At 44.3% G+C, this 22,040-nt stretch overlaps 1 protein-coding gene across 6 annotated transcripts in view; it reads left to right on the top strand.

Moving 5' to 3' along the window:
• Smoc1 (SPARC related modular calcium binding 1) overlaps positions 1-22,040 on the top strand; it is a 148,234-nt gene that overhangs the window by 107,424 nt on the left and 18,770 nt on the right. For 5 of the 6 annotated variants that reach the window (XM_013155262.2, XM_063241320.1, XM_013155259.2 and 2 more), the window contains exons 6-9: positions 1,904-1,993; positions 4,429-4,509; positions 20,698-20,890; positions 21,427-21,509. In XM_013155262.2, coding sequence (XP_013010716.1) covers positions 1,904-1,993; positions 4,429-4,509; positions 20,698-20,890; positions 21,427-21,509 — 447 coding nt within the window. The remainder of the gene's footprint in view (positions 1-1,903; positions 1,994-4,428; positions 4,510-20,697; positions 20,891-21,426; positions 21,510-22,040) is intronic. The other variant, XM_013155260.2, reaches the window with a different exon arrangement.

Below are 22,040 nucleotides of genomic sequence, written 5' to 3'. Positions count from 1 at the left end.
CACCCTGTGTGGAGGGGCTGAGTGTACTGTTGGGCTATTTACACTGTGAACTCCACATCCGGCAAGAGCAACCAAATGTGCATTGCAGCTGCCAAAAGGCTCCATTCAGTGGCTCACTGAATTCAATGGAAAGAGGTGTTAATAGAGTCAGGGGAAGTGATGCTATTTTTTTGTAAAAAATGACATTGTGTGGCTCTGTCCTGTGTTTATTCTCCTTCAGTGACTTCCAGCTCAAACTCCCACAGCTTGGCATCAAAAGTTGCCTGCTTGGGACCCAGTTGGAGGCAAGTGAGATGTCCAGGGTAGCTACCCTTCTCTGCCCACGCCATCGTGTTCTTAGGATGATTGTCAGATAGTTCATGGTCACTCTGGTCCTTGTGAGAGTTAGGTCTTCGTGGCGGCACATGAGAATTAGTAGCAGGGTCGGGTGTCACATGACTGACAGGTCTTTGTATCCATCGAGTTTGTGTTTTGAATCTTAAGATTCCAAAGATGGTGACAAAATAAACATCAGAATTATACTCTTTCTACCTTCCCTAATAAGATGAGGAGGAATCAGCCAAAGGTAACAGGAGCTCCAAATGGTGGAGGGTTGTTCTTACTGGTGATCTGACTGGCATTTCCCTATTCCATAAATAGGGAATATTCCACTGTCTCATGCCCAGAGAGTGGACTATTCCATTCTAAAAGACCTCTGGTGCTTGGGAAGGGAGGGGTGGTATAATCATCAAATACCTAGGACATAGTGTTTAACCTTCCTCCTCTCACTAAAGGAGAAAACAAAGAAAAAATCTCTAAACAATGTGTCCTCAAGATGGGCATACATACCTATTCTCAGAGAGTGAAGTTGTTTCTCGGTGGTGATGGGGAGCTTACTCTTTTCATATATAAAGCACAAAAATATATATGTGATACATGATCAGATACACAGTTTATATATATTATTAAAATTTCATTAGGGAGGCAGTTAGGGGAAAACTCTAAAAATTTTAGGTGGACTTTTTAGTTGGGCAATAATGGATAAAAGGCTCAGAAGCACTCCTCTAAACTAAAGGTTTTGGGGCCTTGATGAAAGTAACTGAGTTCTGGAAGCTAAATAAACAAAGTCTGCTCTACCTCTTGACCTGCAGAGAGTTTTGCTTTGTAGACCGAGCTGCCAGCACTACTGGAATGAAGGGCTTTATGACTTTGCTACCGGGGATGCCTCGCTCCCATCATCAGTACTAGAGATTTCAAAGCAAGAACAGGGTGATTTCTGTGATTCTGTTTGCCTCACCCCCTGCTGGGGGTTGGGGTATGTGCTGCTCCATAGTTTAAAATGTTCTAAGGATACTTGATTTTCTTGAGTGTGCTGCAGAGGGAGAATGATCCTTCCTCGAAAGGAATGATGCCCAGGACTCTGTTTTTCTTAAGATTTTCAATCAGGGCTTCTAGAAAATATTCTGATCCAGTACCTTTCATAAGAGGACAGGAAACCAAACTGAGGCTGACCTCATCCTAACATGCCTGGCCAAAGCTCAGGTGCTGGAGGGGATGCCTCCTCTCAGCAGTGCTGTGCTGAGGAGCAAGCCTGGAAGGGGCATGGCGGTGTTTGCATATGGGTGGGAAAGGGTCTTCCAAAGTACGAGCCTGCCTCCTCTGGTGCATGCTTTGGGATAGTGAGCACACCTCTGGATTTGTTTTTAATGCTGTGTCTTCCTCTGGTTCTCTTTTCCTTTGGTCTTTTCTTCTCCTTCTCCTTCTCCTTCTCCTTCTCCTTCTCCTTCTCCTTCTCCTTCTCCTTCTCCTTCTCCTCCTTTTTCTTTTTCTTTGGCCTCTTTATTGGGACTTGGCCGGGCCATGTACAAACCCAAATCATTCAACAGTGCTGGAGAGTAGATAGTATTTACCTCAATAATGGTAGTCTCTTTTCGCTTCTTTTTAACCCTCAATTCAGATGACGGGTCGAAACCAACACCTACGATGGAGACCCAGCCGGTGTTCGATGGAGATGGTAAGTCCTTGTATTACTTACTGTCTTTCTTTCATCAGATTTTAGGTTTGGGGAGTCTTAACTTTAGGTGTTTGTTTATGCTTCTTTATGATTATTCTCTTTTCTAACTTCAGTGTTTTCTAATGTAAGCTACATTGTCTTAATGTTTTAAAAAAAACGAATCCAGCTAAGGACCAAGTATACTCTCAACTTCTGGAAAGGACTTTGGTTTTCCCTAGGCTTCCTGTCTCATGATGCCCAACAAAAACACAGTCTGGACAGACAGGGAGTCATGGCTAAGAAATTCAGGCCAGTAGTGTCCTTTCCACATTTACAAACACCTGCTCTGTACCTAGCATACTGCAGGGTGCCTGGGTGAGGAGAGGTAGTGTATCAATCTCAGCCTTTGCTCTCAGCAGAGTTGCAATCACCAGAGAGCTTTGTGGGCTATAATCTGTGGTCTCAATTTGCATTGTAATATACATTTATCACAGAGAGGTGGTCATAGTCTGAGAAAACTTTCTTTGAAGAGATGCAACTCAAGCTGGATCTTGTAAGCAAAAGGGAAGAATTGTGGTGTTCCAGGCAGGGAGACTGGCACGTACAAGGAGGCGAGATGGAAATCAGTGATGGAAGTAGCCAGGATGGAGATTGGTCAATCAGGCTAGATTGCAGGGACGAGGGGAGTGCACTCAACATATTGGGAGAAGAAGAATTCTAGCTCAAGGGAAATAGAGTCTTACAACAAAATAAAGGCTGGAAGTCCCTAGAGATATGGGGAGGGGGCAGAGAGGTTTCTGAGGGTGCAGAAGTCTGGCCTCCATTCAGGTTGGAGCTGCTCATGGCCTCTACTCTTCAGGTATTTTACCAAATACTCCAGATTCCCATGAGCAGGAAGAGGACGTTTGGTAAGGTGGGGTCTCTGGAACATCATGAGACAGGAAGGGAAAACCGAAGTCCTTTCTAGAAGTATAGAGCATACCAGGTCCTTAGCTCTGGGGGATGGTCCTAGCATAGGCTCAGATCTGGGGAGAAAGATTGAAAGATGACATTTCATATTAAATTGGTTTCTTTAGTGGAACATATAAGGAGTGATCAAATTACACAGCCAGCTAATGCTTACATTTTTAAAAAATGTATTGCAGTAAAAGGAACGTTGGCATTAATCTCCCTCAAAATACTCTGTCTTACTTCTAACACACCTGTCCCACCATTCATGCCGCTTTCTGAAGCAGTTCTGGAAGTCTCTTTTGTGAGGTCTGATCACACAAACATGAAGTGGGTGCTGCTACTGTTGAGCATCATAAACAGAAAAGTTGGCTTGTCAGTGCTTTCCAGTGCTTATCCGCCTTATTCACAAGTCTCCCTCAAGGTCAAAATGTCCATGAATACCAGGGGTATATCTCAGCAGCACAGCATCTGCCTGGCATGCACTAGGTCTTAAGTTCGATTCCTGGTACAAAAAAAAAAAAAAAGAGACCATGAAAGGTAAATGCTTAGAAATGACTTAAGACATCCAGGCAGCCCAACAACACAACTGAAGACTTTTTTATTCACAAAAGGGGACTTCCAGAATGGAAAGAACAATGGGATAAATGTGTTCAAACAAGGAAGGGAGTTTTGAGAGGAATTAATGGCCATGTGTATTTTACTGTCATACATTTTTAAAACTTAACCATTACTCCACTTCTGCTAGGTTCATGTCTAAAAATTCAAAAGTCTCTGATTCACAAAGGTCCTAAACTATTGCAAATCTGGGTCTAGATGATGCGGAGGGGGAATGGACATCATGTAGTCTTGGGAGACCTCCTCAGTACCCTCACTGGAGATCTTGTCACTCCGTGGTATGTTCGGGGCCATTCAGGATTCTAACACCCCCTGTCCACCGGGTGACCCAAGTCCTGAGAGCAAGGAGGCATACTGGAGCATTCTGGACACAGCCACTCAGCACCTGTTTAGGGACCTGTGGGGAGCAGGGTCGGAGCATTGTGAGACCCACCTTTTTCTTCCCTCTGTGTGGCAGAGCCTCAGCAGGCTGGATCTGCTGTGGCTCAGCTGTTTCCTCTGAAATGGTCTCTGTGGTCGGTTTGGCATGTGTTTGTTGATTTATCCCCTTTCAGTCTCCTCCCAGGGAAGCAGCCGAGAGGGACTTGGCTTGGCCCATGTTCCTCACCTCCTGGGATAATATTTTTATTCCTGGATGGAGTGGTTCAGTGTCGCTAGACTCTGACCACTCTGTCTCCTGCCACAGGATTCCCCGGTTGGCTCTTACAAACTGGTGGGGAGAGAGCTTTCATTTGTGAGGAGGGGAGAGGGCATTAGACAAGGGGCATACATCACAAGAGAAATGCCTACAGTCTTGAGAACTCAGACTTTTAAAAGTCCAGGATTACACTCTATGTTATTTACTTTCCTTTGCTCATACCTTCTTTCTCTCTTACTTTTTTTAAATCTAGAAATCACAGCTCCCACTCTATGGATTAAGCACTTGGTAATCAAGGACTCCAAATTGAACAACACAAATGTAAGAAATTCAGGTAAATAATCTTCCTTGGATTATATATGCACCAAATATGCCCCTGGTTGTTTTGTGATTTTTACATGACATCCTTTGAGCTAGACAAATCATTGAATTTATCCGGTCTTCAATTTCTATAACTGAAAAATAAGGAGACTACATAAGTTCATTGCTTCCAAGTTTAATTTTCTTCAGTTGTCATCTCAGGGATCATCTTTCATGAACAGTTAATCCTTTTAGCTAAAAATTTTGGACTCTATTTTAATATTTTGACTTTTAATATTATTTAAATAGTATGACTTTCTGTATGCTGTGTAGGAGAATTTGTAAGAAGAATGACTGAGTATAAAGAAGTTGAACTTCAAGCCTGGCAAGGCTTAGTTCTGTCCATTTTTCATGCGCTAACAGTTGATTATAGTTGGTTTTTTCTGGTCTGATCTTTCAAAGCTCTTTCTGTAAAATTGTGGTACTGATTAAAATCTTTTTAGAAAGGTGATATTTTTTGAAGCTTGATGAGATTTGTAGAGTTTATTTACCACTAATAAGGACTAAAGTCAATAAAGTTCATTTGTCATCAATAAAGACTAAATGTTCATCAACAAGGGAATATATGAATAAACCAAATCTGTATCTTTTCAGGGAGGATCCTTCTTTCAACTAAGACTTCATTGTGAGAACTATTACTTTCTGGCTGTATATTATGTCTGGTTGTTGAATTTAGCCATATGATCTTTTCCTTAGAGATGGCAAGGACTGTGAACAAACTAGATATGCTTTTGAACAGGCAGGCAGAATTTGACCTGACAAACCTTTGTCTCTTAAATGTGTTGTCCTTGGCCCCTGTGTTGTCCATGTGCCAGCTCTGTCCTACAGGTGGCGGTGTGGGGACTGGAATGCACTGAATGGTTGCGATCAAGAGGTGAATCCATGTGACTTTTGGCTGATTTTGTCTGTGAGCTTTGGCTGGTGAGCATCTCTCCAGGAATCCTGTTCACTGTTTGATAAAAGCTAGAGGCATGGGATAGTGAGATGGAAGAAGACAGTGTGAGTTCCCTGGGGCTATAATCTCTGACAGAGTAGTAGAGAGGTTAAAGAATAGACTTTGGAATCAGCAAATCCTGGGTTCACATTCTGACTCCAACACTTGGTGAGTGATCCTTCCAGTCAACTCAGGTAATCTCTCTGGACCTCAGTTCTTATCTGTGGAATAGGATCAGAAGACTAGTTAAAGGTTTACTAAGCTAATATCTATGGGGTATTTGATGCCTAAGTCATAAATAATAAGTGTGTGACAAATCATATGTATTTTTTATTGTCATTGATAGAAACAGTGGGATTAATAGCAGTGCTTATTTTGAGAATTCCTCAATCGGGAAAGAATTTCTGATCATTAGCCTAAGTAAAGGCATCTATCTATCCAACAAGCTTCTAAGAATGTTCCTCCATTCCCTGCTCACTCTTAGGCAAATAGAGTATGTTACAGAGAAGTGGGGCTGATACTGCTAGTGCCTGGTGCTGGAAGAAATATTTGTAAATGGTCTGTCTTGACCCTGAGACCTTGGAAGTTCTGCAAGCTCTCAGTGAGAGAATTAATTCTCTTTCTGTGACCAAGTGGCAGACAAGAGGCTTTGTCCTCTGAATTATATACCACCTTTTATCTGAAACACTAGCTTGACATTTAGTAATTGCTTCTGTGAATTTTCTTTCTTCTACCAGTCTTTAACTCTGTGAGGATAAGGGCTTTATCACCTACCTATGCCATCTAATATAGAATCTAACTCGATGCATTTCATTGCTTTGGGGAAAGATAGAGGAGGAAGGTCGTCATTATGATTATTGGTAAAATTGGGCTAGTACTGTCATGGTAGCTAATCCTGAAAATTTTACATTTGTTTGCTCACTTTAACTCATTTCACCATAACCCTATGAAATGACTACTGCTATTATGTGTCAAGTGGTTTGTGTCATGTGGTCACGGTCCCATAATCAGACAAGGGTTGGAGGCGGACAGAGAGAGAGTGATAACTAGTAATTTCTTGGGCTAGAGAAAACTAGTTATTTTAAAGATTACGATGCCTATCTTCTGGGGCTGTGTTCTGAGTGTGGTAGTGTGATGATACCAACTTTTGCTTTTTATCTGCTCTATGTCTGTGTAGTCTACTATTAGGGTCATGTTGAGAAATGATTTCCAGGCACATACAACTACCTTCCTTTATTGGTGTGACGCAGCCCCCTTTATTTTTCCCGGTTGGCCTCATTTATGTCTGTAAGGTCAGTATATAGAACAGGAACATGGTGGGAGAGATAATAGTTCTCTGGGAGAAATGTGACCAAGGATAATTATTAGGTATTGGTATCTTAATAATCACCTAAGAAACTGAAACGTTGTCTATTATGATCAGCTGACCATACCAACTGAGTGCATGTCAATCTTTTTAACACACAGTTCACAAACTTAGTTATTTCCATGATCCTGGTCACAAACCAAATTGGACAAGAAGTGAATCAAATTTCCCCCTAAGGTCAACATTGATTCTAACCATTGGATTTGATTCGGTTCTCATTCAGTTCAGTTTGCAACCAGAATTGTGGAAAGAATTAAGTCTGAGCTTTGTGCAGTAGTAGTATCACAGCCAATGAGGTTTATCTAAGACACAATTATTGCTAAAATAATTAAATTTGTGAATGGAGGTTCCACTGTAACTGTAAAAGACATGTCTCCCCAAAGCCACATAACGGGGGATGGCAGGAGGCCAACTGACTGTTTTAGTAAGTAAAGTCTTACTGGAACTGATTTATTTATGTATTGTCCAAGGCTGTTTCCGTCACCAAGAGTAGACTTGAGTATCTCTGGTGAGCCTGTGTGACCTACAAACTCTAAAGTATTTAGTATGTGATCTTTTCTGAAAAAGTTTGCTGGCCACTGGTTATGTGTGATGGATTGAACAGAAGCAGTTACACAGGAGCGTGTACCTTGGGTTGTGCCATTCAGGTGTTTTATCCCCTTCACAGAGCAAGCAGAAGTAGGGGCTGAGGCTCCTGCGATGTTCCATGACAGACCCAGGTATGCCTGCATCAGCACAGCAACTTTTAAAAGTCTTTACCATCTCCCATGAACCAGTGTCAGACTTTGCCATCCTGCTCCTGTGCATAATTTCACAAATGTTGCCAAGGAAACATCCCAAGGTTTGCTGTTTGCAGGGAGTGGGGTTGGGAATCTTTTGCATTTAGTGGAGATAAACCATGTAATGGGGAAAGCATGGGATTGGAGAGCAAATGAACCTCTAGACCTAGCTTCCAGAATGCTAGCAACCCACTGGGAGGCTTGGTGAGCTCGGGAAGGGTACTCAGTTTTTCTGCATCTTGATTTCCTTATTTGTAAAATAGACTACATCGCAGGATTACTTGATGCTTGGCCCAGAATAAGTACACTATGAAGAATTGAAAAACAAAACAAAACAATAGCAACCGTGATGAAATGTCTTTATGTATTATACTAGCCTCTTCTTGCATGTTGTCACATTTGGCTTAATGAAAAGCCAGACCTAGTTGGATGGTAACTGGCTCTAGGCGGCTGGAGAAAACTAGAGTCACAGGGTCAAACACCTGAGACCATTTTTCATTAGAGTTTGGTGGTCAAGTCTGGTTTCTAGCAAGCTTCCCTCGCATGCTTGGGGAAATTGGAGCAGGACTCTGAAGCCTGCCTGGGTGAGACCTCTTCTCAGCTATCTCTCAGAGGCAAAGTCTATCCTGGTTTCTTTTACACCCTAAACATCCTTTTTTCACACTCAGACCCTGTGACGCCAGGTTTGTTTTCTGGCCTGGGGACTGTTGATGTTGGAAAAGTTCCACTGGGCAGCCGAAGTTGTGCAATAACATGGAACACAGGCCTGCAGACGCAGCCAGTCTCCCTCTCGCCTCCTGATAGGCTTGGTCCTTGTTTTTAAGGCTTTGTCATGTGGTCAGTGTGGTCAGTGTTGCTTTTCGAGCCCTTGGCAGGTTCCACCTCAACAGATCTGCCTCTTTTGGTCTTCCATTTTCGCCTCCAGTGCCCCTCTTCTCCATTGCACCCCAGATTCCTATTGCATGCAAGAAGATGACCTGACAGCTGACTCCCTGGAACTGGGAGCAGCAATGACTATCTTCTCATGGCTGAGCTGTGTCAGAGCCCCTGTGCTGCTTGTAGAAGGAAATACGAACTTCTGATGAGGTTTTTAAAAATCAGAAATTAGCTACCAAAGTATTTCTTATAATGCCTATAGTTTAAAATATTGTTTTATCACTTACATTTTATAAGAGGGTAAAGAAATAAAATAAATGTCAAGAATTAGGCTTTTTTATTAATTCTTCATTCTATGCCTCATGAATTCTAATTTGATTATTTCCAGGTACTTTGGAACTAAGTCTTTGTATGACAGAGTTCTGTGCTTCTTCCTCTAGGAAATCACAATTTCTCAGGAAACCGGGCCATACATAGCTTTGTTCTCCTCATTGGGCACTGTAGTAATGTCCCCAAAGCTCATAGCCTGCTTCTCTCTGCTCTAGGTGATTACGTTAACTGTCATACCCTCCAGTGGAGTTGATAGACTTCCCTCTCTGCATTCCCTGTGTCTTCTCTCTCTTTATATTTTCCAGTTAACTCTTATTATCTGGTTAGGGACTTCATGAAGGCCCTAGAATCTGGCCAGTGAGTTAAAGGCCCATACCCCTATTCCCTTGGTCTCTTGACCAGCTGAGCTTCCTGCTGTTCATCAGTGAATGAAGCAACTCCTGGTAACTGCTCCCTGGAGACAGAGCCACCCTCAGGGACACAAGGTGGAAATGGTTGTCTTGTAAGTTTTGCCATGAAAACATTACTCCCATCTCCTTCTTCTGTGTTTGCCTAGAACACTGTCCGTGTCACAGGTAAGCTGTTCACAGGGTCAGAATGTTGCTTTTGGCCACATTTTGGATTGCATTTCCCTCATTCAGTTCCTGCTGGGATGGTTGCTATGGTGGGGACTGCACCTCCTGGCTGAATCCCCTACCCCCTAAGCCTCCACACTTGGCCTGCCTAGAAACTGTAGGCTGATGTAATGACCTGAGGTCTGGAAAAATAAACAGCTCACAAGGAAACCAGCGGTAGCTGTTGTAAGCAAATACCCCACAGCCACCTGGAATCTTGCACATGACGTGATTGGAAGGAAGAATGAGTAATCTGCTAACGTTAGCAGTCGGGGATGCGTCTGGGCTTGTGTGCATTTAAAATTTCTATATAAAAACAAACCCTAGATATTTATTTCTATAACTGGCCTTCTCAGTATCTAGCCATCTGTGTCATGCAGGTGCCTTGGTCAATCATGGCCAAAAGAACAGAGCTGGGTCTGGGGCCAGGTGGTTATCACCATGGCTTTCTCCATGGCAACAAAGGCTTTGCTTTTTCTCCAGCTTTCCCTTTGCTAAGAGGAGTGCTAATCATGTCTAGAGGCCCCAGAGAGCCTAGCTCCACAGTTCATTTTCACCTTGTTTTAAAATTAGCTCCTTTACCCCTTGGAACATGGGGTGTGGACATGTCCCAATTTTTCTTTTTGGCCTCTGCTACTAAAAAACTGAAATCAAAGATCCTATCCAGGTATTGCAATTGGTATTCCAATTTGTTGGAAGTCAACAATGGTGTCTGCTTTGAACTGAGAAATTCATTCTGTATTTATTTACTTGTAAAATGATTTTGGAAGTAGGCAAGATATATACCTTATAAGTGCACACAATATGCGACATTGTTTTGTGGAATAAAGTTGCAATCCTTTATTTTTGACAAATTAAAAAAAAAAATCTCTTTCCCATCATCCCACTTTGTCCCTTCTCTTCCTTTCTTGCCTGAGGTTTTATATGTGCTAGCACTTGTCCCTTGATGATGAGAGCCTGTCAGGTCAAGGTCAATAGAGTTACTAAACAAAACTAGAAAGAAGACAGCTTGCAACTGCTCAGGACTTGTCATTGCAGAAGTGTTGTCTTTCTGAAGGAAGAGTCATGTCCGCTCACTTACGGTATGAGTCAGTAGAGACAGGAGCTGTTCTAAACTTGAGTAGATGTGAGTCAGTAATACTTTGGGGGAAAAGTTATGAAGAAAAATATCTACTTGCTATTTTGGGACAATCCACTCCAGAAGAAATATCCTCTGCAGAATTTGTCTTGTTTTCCCTGCCCCTCAGGAGCTCAGTATCTATCTGTGTGGGAAGGAAATAGTCACTGCTTTAGACCATGGTGAGCTATGCATGACCATTTTAGGTTCTGCAGAGTAAAAACTATTTAGACAGAGTGGTTGGTTTGTAATTTTCCCTTCCACCTCCTCAACCATAACACTTCATCCCAACATCTTGCCCTATTTACAGAGCGAGTTCCAAAGGGCCCTGGAAAGAGTGCTCTCAGACAGTGTTGGAGAAGTGGGATGGGCAGTTTTTCTTAAATATTGGGGCTCTGAGATGCAGCAGTTTAGGCGTGCAGGCGTTCAGGCCATGCAGCAGTCCTGTGGAAGGGGAGTGAGGTACAAGGGAGAATCTACAACACCTGGCAGTATTACCTTTGATTCAGCCCATGGCTGGTGCTCAGGTTCCACTGGGATGTGGGAGGCTGAGTTTGGAACATGCCCAAGCCATGAGAAGGTACACCTGCTGTCTAATTATAAGATCATCGACCACTGGAGTGAAAAGGTCAGGGGTCATCTAGTACCACTACTTACTATTTAGCAACTGAATAGGACCCCAGTGTGGGCTTTGTCCAGGGTCCCAGACTCATCAACTGTTGTATACCAAGGCCCCTGGGCCTCATCTTAGGATGAGGGATACTGGAAACAATGCAAGGCATAGCTAAGAGAGGAGCTGACCTCTGAGCAGTGGCAGGCCACCTCAGTGGAGAGGGATATTTTATCGCTCACGTTGTTTTGAATTTCCAACTCAGTGATGATGAAAACGAGACCATTAATTGTATTGTTTTTAGTTTGCCTACAGGGTGCCCCTTTATTGCCTGCAGTGGGGAGGTTCTTCCCATTACCTTGTCCCTGGTCAGCCCTAGCAGTCCAATTGAGGAGACCAGTCACTCACAGGGATAGGCCTGGAAGACCAAATTTATGCCATGTTGTGGAGGACATCGCCATAGATACTTTTACATTACTATTACATTTATTTCTGTTTTGTAAAATTCTTGTGTTGCTGGGGGTTGAACCTAAGCCTTGCTGTGCTCACCGTGCAGTCTACCAGTGAACCACAGCCCCAGCTGCCCGTGTTATTATATCTGAACATCACAAGGACTTTATGAGGCGTGTGGTAGGGTTACCCTCCTTTTCCAGGTATGGAACCTAGGAATTTGAGAACGTAAGCAAACTGACTGAGGTCACACTGTAAGTAGAGGGGCTCAACCCATTGATCCCAAAGCCAGTGCTCTTTACTGCCATGCTACACCACCTCTGTTCCAGTTGTTTTTGGATTCTGTAGAATCTTTCAATGTGCCAGACCCTGAGTAAGCATGCAGGAGCAGGAGAAAAAGACTTATTATTTGTTTCAGCCATACAAAGAAAGCACAAGTATCTCCAACGTGCCTGAAGCTCCTATAACGTCTTCCCTCTAAGCTCCCCAAGTTCCCAGCAGAGGTTTCACCACTTCCATGTTTCCCTCCGAGGTAGAGCTGAAGACGACCCTTCTCCTGGTTCTTTGGTTGGGGCGGGGAGGGGCAGTGTGGCTCATCCAGTGTCCTCCAGGTCACTCTGTAAGCTATGATCGGGAGGAAGATGATGTCTTATTTTTTATTTCTTTTTGCTCTTCTGCAAAGAAAGGGGTTTTTAGTTTAAAGGAGGAGAGGTAACCATCCCCCTGGAAGAGGTGACTTTATTAAATGTGAGCACATTCTGTTTCTGATCTCCCCATCCCCACCTCCACCTGATACACTCCTGAGTGCAATTACAGGGCCTAACTTTGTTCTGTTCACATGAGACTTTTGCTTTTCCATGGCCTGGCAGGGCTTCTTCTCTAGGCCTTTTCTTTTCTCAGCCAACTGTCTTCCCTCTGCCCTGAAGGGCCACCCTGTGAAATGTTTCTGCAGGCTCCCTTTCTCTGCAGGAGTTCTAGGAACCTCTGGGTAAGACTGAGTACCATGGATGTTGAGGATTGAGAATTGGCTCTAGCCAAGTGACACTAAGTGACATGGATGATGGAAGGCCCAGAGGGAAAAGGCAGGCACAGCCAGGCCAGCAAATGGTGCTTGGAAAAATGATCCTCCAGGGGCCACTTAGCCCCTCCTGTGAAAAATGCTAAGTTTACAAGTAAGAAAAATAACCTATTCACATAGTTGGCTGGAAACCATAGGTGCTAAGACCCCATGTGGCTAAATAAACAGAAAGGGCCCAAGCTTAGTGATGTACCATAAATCATTCCCAAAGACTACTGACTCCAGCCAGCCCCTCCCCTGAACACCACATCTCCCTTCCCCGAGCTCCTTCTCCTTCTCGAGCAGCAAACTCGCTTCCTGAAAACCTGGACTACCACTGCTCCTTTTGCTGCTGCAGTCTCTCCACTTGTCCAGTTTTTAGCCACTCTGCAGTTCTGGAGTGGACCCTACCCTACCCACTCACATGTTCCCACTGATCTGAAGAATCCAAACCACCCAATCCCTTACACCTCCGAAATCTCACGTTGTGATTTAGAAAGTTTGTTTTTAACACATAGCTTGTTATTTTGGGTTATCCTTCAGCATTTCATTCATTTTTGATAAGAGGCGAGGTGGGTGGCGTATCCGAAGGGGTTTCAGGGTCATTGTAGGCGAAACAATGCTAGTAATTTTGCTTAATATTTTTGGCCCTGCAGGATCATTCCTTTTGCAATGAAATATAAGTAAGGACCTCTCATTTTTCAGACTGTGTAATGTTTTATTGATGTTTCTGTCTAAGGAAATCCAGTCTTGATGATCTGAGGGTTGGGTGTAGCATTTCCCAGGATGCAGAGATTCTCTTTTTCAGAGAATCCCTGTGGTCTCATCCTCACCATAGGCTTTTGTTCCACAGTGGGCGGCCTCATCTCGGGTGCGTCCAACTAGAGTCATTTCTCGGCCTAAGTACTCTTCGTGGATTTCTTACTCCAAGGATTCCATGGTTCTTTCCTGAGTGAGGAGCTGGCACCAGGAGCAGGAGTAAGGGAAGGCTAGGAAGGACAGGGTAAAAAAGAGCTTACAGTCTAGTGAAATTGAGCTACCAAAGGGCCAGTAGAGGCACAGGGATGTGGAGGCCACGCTGTGCCTCAGCCTCCATGCAGCAGGGCTCTCAGGGAAACCTTGAGGGATGGGAAAGCTTGAGCCTTGAACAAGGGTATCTTAAGGTTTCACAGCTCGTCCTTCTACTTGCTATGTCTTACAGAACTCTTCTGGTCTCCTCTTTGGGGCCTGTCATGGCATCCACAAAAGGTGTATACCTGTTAGTAGCTTGGTTGCACACCTTGGCCCTCCAAGGTCCTAGACCTTTGCACTCTCTTCCTGAGCCCTAATCTCCTTTGCCATTTGGTGCTGCTGTCTCAGGCCATTGTCCTGAGCTATGTCAGAGTCTATGTCACTGCCTTTTCTGCAGCATAAGCGCCTCTGTCAGGATGGCCTGTGTCACTATCCTTAACTACCAGCAAGCCTCCTAGAGGAGAGCTGCTGGGCCCATCTTTTGGGAGATAGTATCCTTGGTTTGATAAAGGGGAAATAAATGCAACTCCCAACCTGCTACATGTCAGGTCTGTGTACTCCAAAAGTGAAAAAATAAATTCTAAGGAACAATGGAGGTTAAGAGCAGGAAAGTTTTATTGAGAGAGCCAGCTCCCGAGAGACAGAAGGGGACCCAAAAGTGGGTTGCCAATGAGTCTACTTCTCAAAGGAAGTTTTATAGAGCAAAATCACAAGGTGGGTACAAAATCATGAGGTGGGTACAACCTGGGTCAAAACCGTGATTAACCAAGAAGATTATAAATATAGCTGCTTAGGTAGTGTTGATCTAATAGGGAAGCAGATCATATAGCAAGTAAACATGAAAAAAAAAAAGACCTTTTGAGGAAGGAGTAGATCAGAGGTCTTTGTCACCCATCTGGGTGACTGATGTCTATTTAGAATTTATTAGGCCAGGTGATAGCAATTATAGTGTATTAGTCTGTCTTGAGGCCTGGCCTTCCACAGCTGTCCTCTAGCCACAGCTATGTGTTCTGATCTTTTACACTGACTCCCGTAGGGCCCAGCCCTGTCTGACTGCCTATACTATTTTTCCTGACTTAGCTGTCTATAATAGGTTGAGGCATCATCCCAGCCCATGACTCTTCTCCCCTCTTTTGGGTATGACTCCTGTGAGGTTGGGCTTTTTCCTTGCATTCATCTTTCCTATGAGCTTTTTGATGATTCATTCTGCATGTCCACTTGGCTGGGTGACTGGGTGTCATTGCTTGGTCAAGCACTGCTTAGGTGTTTCTCAGAAGGTATTTTGTAGTTGTAGGGAACATTTGCAATCATTTGACTTTAGTAAGAACAGATCACCCTCCATGGTGTGGATGGGATCTTTAAGTTAAAGAATTTAAAGACTGAAGATTCCCAAAGAAGAAAATTCTGCCTTGAGACGTGAACATAGAAGTCCTACCTGAATATCCAGCCCATGAACTTGATCTGTTGGTTTGGAACTCCAGACTGCCCCATCATTCCTACCTGAATTTTCCGCCTGGTGGTCTCCTACTTATTTCAGGCTTGCCAGCCTCACAACGACAGGATCTGAATCCTTGAGCTTGAGCTTGAGCTCTCTGTCTCTTTCTCTGTGTGTGTGTATATGTATATATGTGCACATGTGTGTGTGCATATGTGTCTTGTTGGCTCTCTTTCTCTGAGCCTTGAGTGATACAGAACTCACTGGCTTCTCTGCCATCCATCTCCTCCACTGGCTCTACCACCATGCCATTCCTATTTTCTTTCTCTAAAGGGTTCATGTCGGGCTGGCACACTGATCACCGCTGCCTTGGTGATCCAAAGGTGCGTGGGGGTTGGATTACCCACTGTCTTGGCTTTTCAGTCTGTTCCTTCCTTTAGCACCTCCCCCCGCGGAAAGCTGCAACTAGAAACACTGCCCAAGAAACCGAAACTCAGATCTTAGAATGTTTATGTGCTTTGGCCATTTTTTTGCTTAAAAAAAAAAAAAAAGTAAAGAAGAGAAAAGAGAAAGATGATGAAAGAGCAAAGTTTCCCAGAAGGAAAGGATTAAACTCTGGGCTCAAACAGAGATTGGGGATTAGCTGGGAAGTTAAGCTATGCATGCTCTCCTTCACTCCTAATTACCACAGGTAATTGAGAGGCACAGAACTCGGGCCAGCTGTAGCAGACAGAGCTGTTCTCCTTGCTCATTCGCTTTTAGCAGGATGCAGAAGGATCCAGGCCCTGAGCCTGCAGACAGGCTTCATGTTTGTCTGACTCAATCTGGGCTCTTATCGCCTGTTCCCGTGCTGCCTCATCCACCCCCGCTTTAGCCACTTAATTCCTGCTTTGATTTTCCCCAGTACCACGTATAATCAACTAGTAGAAGAGAAGGCTGTAGGGCTTTTGGTGGCAAGGACTGAACTTGGTTTCATTTCTTCCACAGGATGCTTTTCAGTTGTGTTTCTTATTGGAATAGTCAGAGGTTTTCAAGTAAAGCTTTAGATACCCATTGCGAAGTAGGGAATGACCTGGGTCTCACTTCTCTGCACCATCCGGGGGATAGGATTACAACAGGTGGGCATGTGCTAATGTGTAAGTATGTGTGGCCATATATTCCCCTGGGAAGCCACAGTATTTTCTTCTGTTCTTTATTAGAGCTTCCAAGTGCATACAGATGGTCCTGGCCTATTCTCGTGGTTACTGGGCCAGACCTTCTCATCTGGGCCAGACCTTCCTAAGCAGAGTTGGAGTGTTTTAGAACAGTGTATGTCCACTTTGGGGACCTCCCCTTTCTCTTAGTCAGTGATGGTGAAAAGACCCTTGAAATCCACTCCAACTCTTAGATTATGATTCACTTTGGAGGTGACTGAAAAGATCTGAGTCTGACAATGGCCTCCACGATGGGTGGCTTCGGGGTCATTAGGTATGGGATGAGTCTACTGTCTCTGGTGTTTCCTAATCAGCATTAGACTTCTTGAGATGAACTACAGGAATAATTCGATTGATTGGAGCTACAAAAATAAGATATAGATTGATCAAGAATAAATCAGTCTATATTTCTCAGTTACTGATTGTTGTGTAAAAACTACTTCCAAAGTTACTGGATTATCATACAAGTTATTTATTCTTGCTGATGTGCCTGTGGGTTGGCTGGGAGATTTCCTTAACCGCTTTTATCTGAATTCACTCATGGACTCATCTGAGTGAAGGATCAGTGGGGCTGGAATATCCAAGATGACCTCTCCATGTCTGACATGTCTGACAGTTGTGCTGTCTGTAGGAGGAGTTGCTTCTGTTTCCACTCTGTCTCTCCTCTTCCAGGAAGCTATACTGATCTCAGGGTAGCTTCCATGGAAGCGAAGGCTGTAAGGCCCTGAAGGGCTTGGCCAGTCTTCCGGCATCGTTACTGTGCCAGGCTGTTGGTCCAAGGCGGTGAGAGTGAGAGGGGATGGGGCTTTACGGGGTGAAGACACCGAGGTGTGAGTACCAGGGACTATTCTATAAAATCTACTATAGAAACTGAGTAAAAGAAAAATGCAGGTTGGAATAAAAGTGAGTTTAGCCCATGGCAATGAAAGATGTTATTGCAGAGAGTAAAGAACCCAGCCAGCTGGGCTGGAATCCCAACTGGTGCTGTCTGCTCTTGACTCAATCACTTGGCCAGTCTGTGTCCCTACATCCGTGTGTCTGAGGCCAATACCTGTCCTCACAGCTGGTGGGAATGCGAAGTGAGTTAATCCTGAGTTAGGCACGTAGTAAATACTGTGAGAGATATTGGCTGCTGTTGTTTTATAATTCTATAATGGTAGGAAGGTTACAAATTTGGTTTTAAGCTTTTGAGTTCTGAGGAAAAAAGAAAAATACTGAGGAGAAAGCTTTGTCTTGTGCGTAAGCTGAGAAAATAGTGGTGGTTTAGAAGAAGCTGTGCTCTATTAAGCACACTTTGTTTGGGACACATAGATTTGGAGTCATCCAAAGCTCAGTGTATGCTATGGTTTATATTTGCATGGTCCCCTCAAACCTCATACAATAGTGGACACGGCTGAATCAAGCGTTTGTGATTGGTTTGCTGCCAAGCACTGGGATTGGTGAAGTGAGTGTTGCACTTGCCCGGGGTGGAGCCAGAATACAGTAAAAGGGTGGGAAGAAGGCCTGTTTTTCATCTTTTGCCCCTTTTTGGGCTTGCTGTTTGCGGTGGCCATGAATGGCTGCCCAGCCAAGCCACCATGCCACTTGGAACCGGCTGAATATGGACTGAAATCCCCCAAAACTGTAAGAAATAAACCTTCCATTGCTTCACTTTAGGTGGAAGGTATTTTGTCTCAACAACAAGAGAAAAGTAACTAAGACAGTGTATTTTCCTCTTACAGCTAATGGTTAGCGGTGCTGCCATCTAGGATCTCGAGGTTACTGGGTTACTGGGTTGCCCAGCCCTCCAACTTTCCTGGCTGAAGGAACTGGGGAAAACTCATGAATTGCTCTAAAGTTCCACTTTCTTGTCTACAAAAATGTCATTTTCTTAGTGCTCACACCACACCTCCATCAACCTGAGGCAGGAAAAGCCCTTTGTCTGTCACCTGGCCAATTTTACTCAGTGAATATTTGCTTTTATTGTTATTATATGTAAAGATGACTTCAAGGGTTTTTTTCTCTTAATAGAAGACAAACTGTGTACTCTTCACTAATGGATGTTGCTAGCGTAACTGTTCCTGTCTTTTTCTTGGTGGACACCAGGGCTTGCAGGGACTTATATTAAAGTAATGAATAGGTAAATCATAAATAGAGTAGTAAGCTCTGCATTTATAGACTTCTGTTTAATTCCATGCTATCCCCCATTTTCCCAGATTAGTGAACTTTATCCTTTTTATGACTTAATTCTCCATAGAACCTCACAGAAGCTGACTGTGAACATTTCTGAGCAGCCTTCGAGGACTTTCATAAATCCATCAACAGGGCCCAAACCGTGTTCCACACTCTTCCGACACGGCCGGCCGCTGTCCACGTTTCCGTGAGCTGGAGCACTCTCGGTGCTGTGAAGTCAGGTTCATTCACTGGAGGGGAGGGGAGAGGCCTCCTCCATACCTCGCATCTGGCTTTGGTCTGATTTATGACTCGAAGAGGTTGGCTGGAGAGCCTTAATTTAAAGCATCTGTCAGAGGTTGTTACACAAACGTGGTGCCAGTAAAACACTGTTTTCCTTTGCTTTTCCTCCTCTATTGCCTCTTTCATGGCATGAAACACGAGGCAGGAAAATAAAACTACCAAATTAGAGTTGGGGGAACCATTGCAAACCTCATCTATAATCCTCTTGAAGTTGACTTGGCATCTTCCCCTGCCAGGGGTTGAAGTCAAAGTTCTGGGTCTTTACGCCAGATTTCCCAAGTCCCTCTGACTATCAGTTTCAATCCATCCCAAAGTTGTCTCTAGATGCTGTTTTGTGGCATTTGCAACTGGGAGGGTGCATCTTTAGTCCAATGTTCAGCGGCTCTGTTTCTTCTAGACAAGGTGATTGTCTTTAGCTTTCTTGCATTTGCATTATGAAAACAATATTCCACATTACATTTCAGTAGCACAGATATGTTGTATATACCTGCCTCTTAGTCCTCAGATATTTTTGGGTCCCTGAGGAAATATTTCTCTTACTTTGCAATGAAAGTCTCTGGGCTGTTGCTCATCATACTTTTCTTAGCAGTGAGATAAGGAATGATTTTTCTTCCATCTGAATTATTTTCTCTAAGATGACGTTATGTTCTATGATGGCTCTATGTATACCTATGGTTTGTTGGTGCTTTCCCTAGAAATGTGTCCTTTTGAGTGGAATTGAGTTTCTGTTATTTTGACCATTTTCATGGTGTTTAGTGAGTAAGATGGTTCTCCAGGTTCCCGATACCACACGGCTGTTTTAAGAGTAGCATTTTATACATATCACAGAAACTGTTCCCATGTAAGTTCAAGAGGAAAATTATAGACTAGTGTTCGTAAGAAAAATCCTGATACAGTAAGTAAATAAATGAATTAATCAAGACTAAAGTACTAGTAATAGCTCACAATGTGATCCCTTGTTTTGTAAAGAAAGAATAGATGGGTATGTGTCTAAATCCATGCATGTATCTGTGTGCCTGGTGGAAGAGTTTAAAAAGTAGACGGTTTACATTGATGGGATTATGGATTTTTCAAATTTCCTTTTAAAACTTCATTTATCATAGGGAAAGAAATGTAACACTATTTATTGTTTCTTAATTGAAGCATAAACAAACAAACAAACAAACAAAAGACAAAAAGGGGAGCCAGACTACTTGGCTGGATAAAATAGCTCAGTGGTGTAAGTTTCCCTGTAGGTGGCCCTGCTGGCACAAACCCTCCTCCACTGACTCCAGAAGACCTGCTTTAGCTGTTCAGATGCATTCATATTTTCCCAAAGCAGTGGAATACACACACCTTCCAGCTAGGCTGGTTTTCTCTCCTGTTGCTTGGAAGCAGCCTCATGTGATCTCTTTAAGTCCATCAGCCTACTTTGCCCTGCTGTGTTGGAGCGTGGGAAGGAGCTGGGCTGGGCCTTTGTTTCTGCTCCTGTTGGGTGCCAACCATGCCCCACATGGTGGCCATGGCTGTGTCTTGTTGTGTCTGGGCCTGGGAGCGTCTACATACACGGTCTTTGTTGCACCAGCTCACAGCACAGCTGGCTCCTATGCTGGCTTCTCCTAGAGGAGGAGCCACTCTGAAAACAGAGAAGAAATTCAAGCCCTGGTGCACACTGCTGCTCTGGGCTGGTTTGTGGCTGCAGCAGAGTCCATTTGTGGAGAATGCTGATGAGCCCTGGCAGTGGATATGGCCACAGGGAGGCTCTGGGCCTCTAGCCGCTCACCCTTGGCTGGCATGCAAGACACAGCTGTCGTTGATGATTCATCTAGCAAGCCATCGGTTCCTTGGGGCAATGCCTGGTCCTTGCCCTGGTCCTTGCCTTTGGATACTGGCATAGAAGGTGGGAATGACAAGTCACAGGAGTGATAGTCACCAGAGGCTGCATCTTCTCTTACAGAGAAAGTGCACTCATGTGACCAGGAAAGGCAGAGCGCCCTGGAAGAGGCCCGGCAGAATCCCCGTGAGGGTATTGTCATCCCCGAATGTGCCCCTGGGGGGCTCTACAAGCCAGTGCAGTGCCACCAGTCCACTGGCTACTGCTGGTGTGTTCTGGTGGACACGGGGCGCCCACTTCCTGGGACCTCCACACGGTAAGCCCACTCAGGCCTGTCCTGGGACAAGCGGACCAACTTATAGTTTATCTTGGCATTTCTCAGCTTTATTTCCCTGGCTTAGTTAGAGTCAAGTCACAGGGAAAAGTCAACTTTTCCATTCATGAGCAGTTAAGGTTCTGGTAGAATGACCCAGGATCTGGAATCTGATCATAGATCTGTCCCATCCTATCTGTTTTCCTTGGAAGAGTAACTTCTCTGAACCTCAATTTCTGGATGAGAAGATTGCTGTGCAGCTTGAGTTAGTAGATTCCATGGACCAAAAAAGTTCCCGTGTGGAGATCGAAAGTGACATTGTCGTTAGGCTTCAGTGGTTAAAATAATGTGCCTGGACATGTCTCAGGAGGCACATTTCTGCTGGACTGCCTCTTAGCTGCTGGACAGTACAGGGACTATTTTGCTATGAACCCCGAGGACTCTGGGTTTTAATGACAATGTAGATCATTGCTGGGCAGAAGTGGCTGCAGGAGTCTCAGTTCCAGCCCCTCCCAGCCCCTGTGTCTCTCTCTTCCCAGCTATGTGATGCCCAGCTGCGAGAGTGATGCCAGAGCCAAGAGCACGGAGGTGGAGGATCCCTTCAAGGACAGGGAGCTTCCAGGTGGGAGACGCTACCTTGTGTCCCATTATTGTGCAGAAGCTGCAGCTCCTCTTTGGGTCTCTCTCCATGTACAGTATGCAGTGGGGGTGCTGGACAGGTGCATCACAGCAGTGGGGTGCCACAGCTATGGACTCTGTATCCTGATCTGGGGTTTGTCCCTAACTAAGAACATTGCTTCTCCTTGGTCTTGTGTCTATCTGTAGGATATGGTCGTTGAGTTAAAATCCTATCCTTATAATTTTGTAATCCATTCTCAATCCCAGTGTGACTGAGGCAATGTTTCAGGGACTGTGAACCATTTTTTCCAGGGTTATGAAGAAAAGACAACTTAGAGGGAGGGTGTGTTCTCAGGGGTCTGGGAAATGTCTTAAACTTGTCTTGCAAGAATATTTTTGTGGTGACATAGAATGGCCATGGGGGCCAGGAATGGGGTGGGAGTGACAGGAGACCCAGGGGCCCAGGACCTGAAAATAACTGCAGTGCTGGGTTCCCCTTATTCCTAATGAACTCTACCTGTGAGTTACAATAACT

The sequence above is a fragment of the Cavia porcellus genome, unplaced genomic scaffold (assembly GCF_034190915.1).
Source record: "Cavia porcellus strain 051 isolate PalLab524CR breed Dunkin Hartley unplaced genomic scaffold, mCavPor4.1 scaffold_31, whole genome shotgun sequence".
NCBI lineage: Eukaryota > Metazoa > Chordata > Mammalia > Rodentia > Caviidae > Cavia > Cavia porcellus.
Note: the sequence above shows the minus strand (reverse complement) of the source record. Positions and strands in the feature narration are given on the sequence as shown.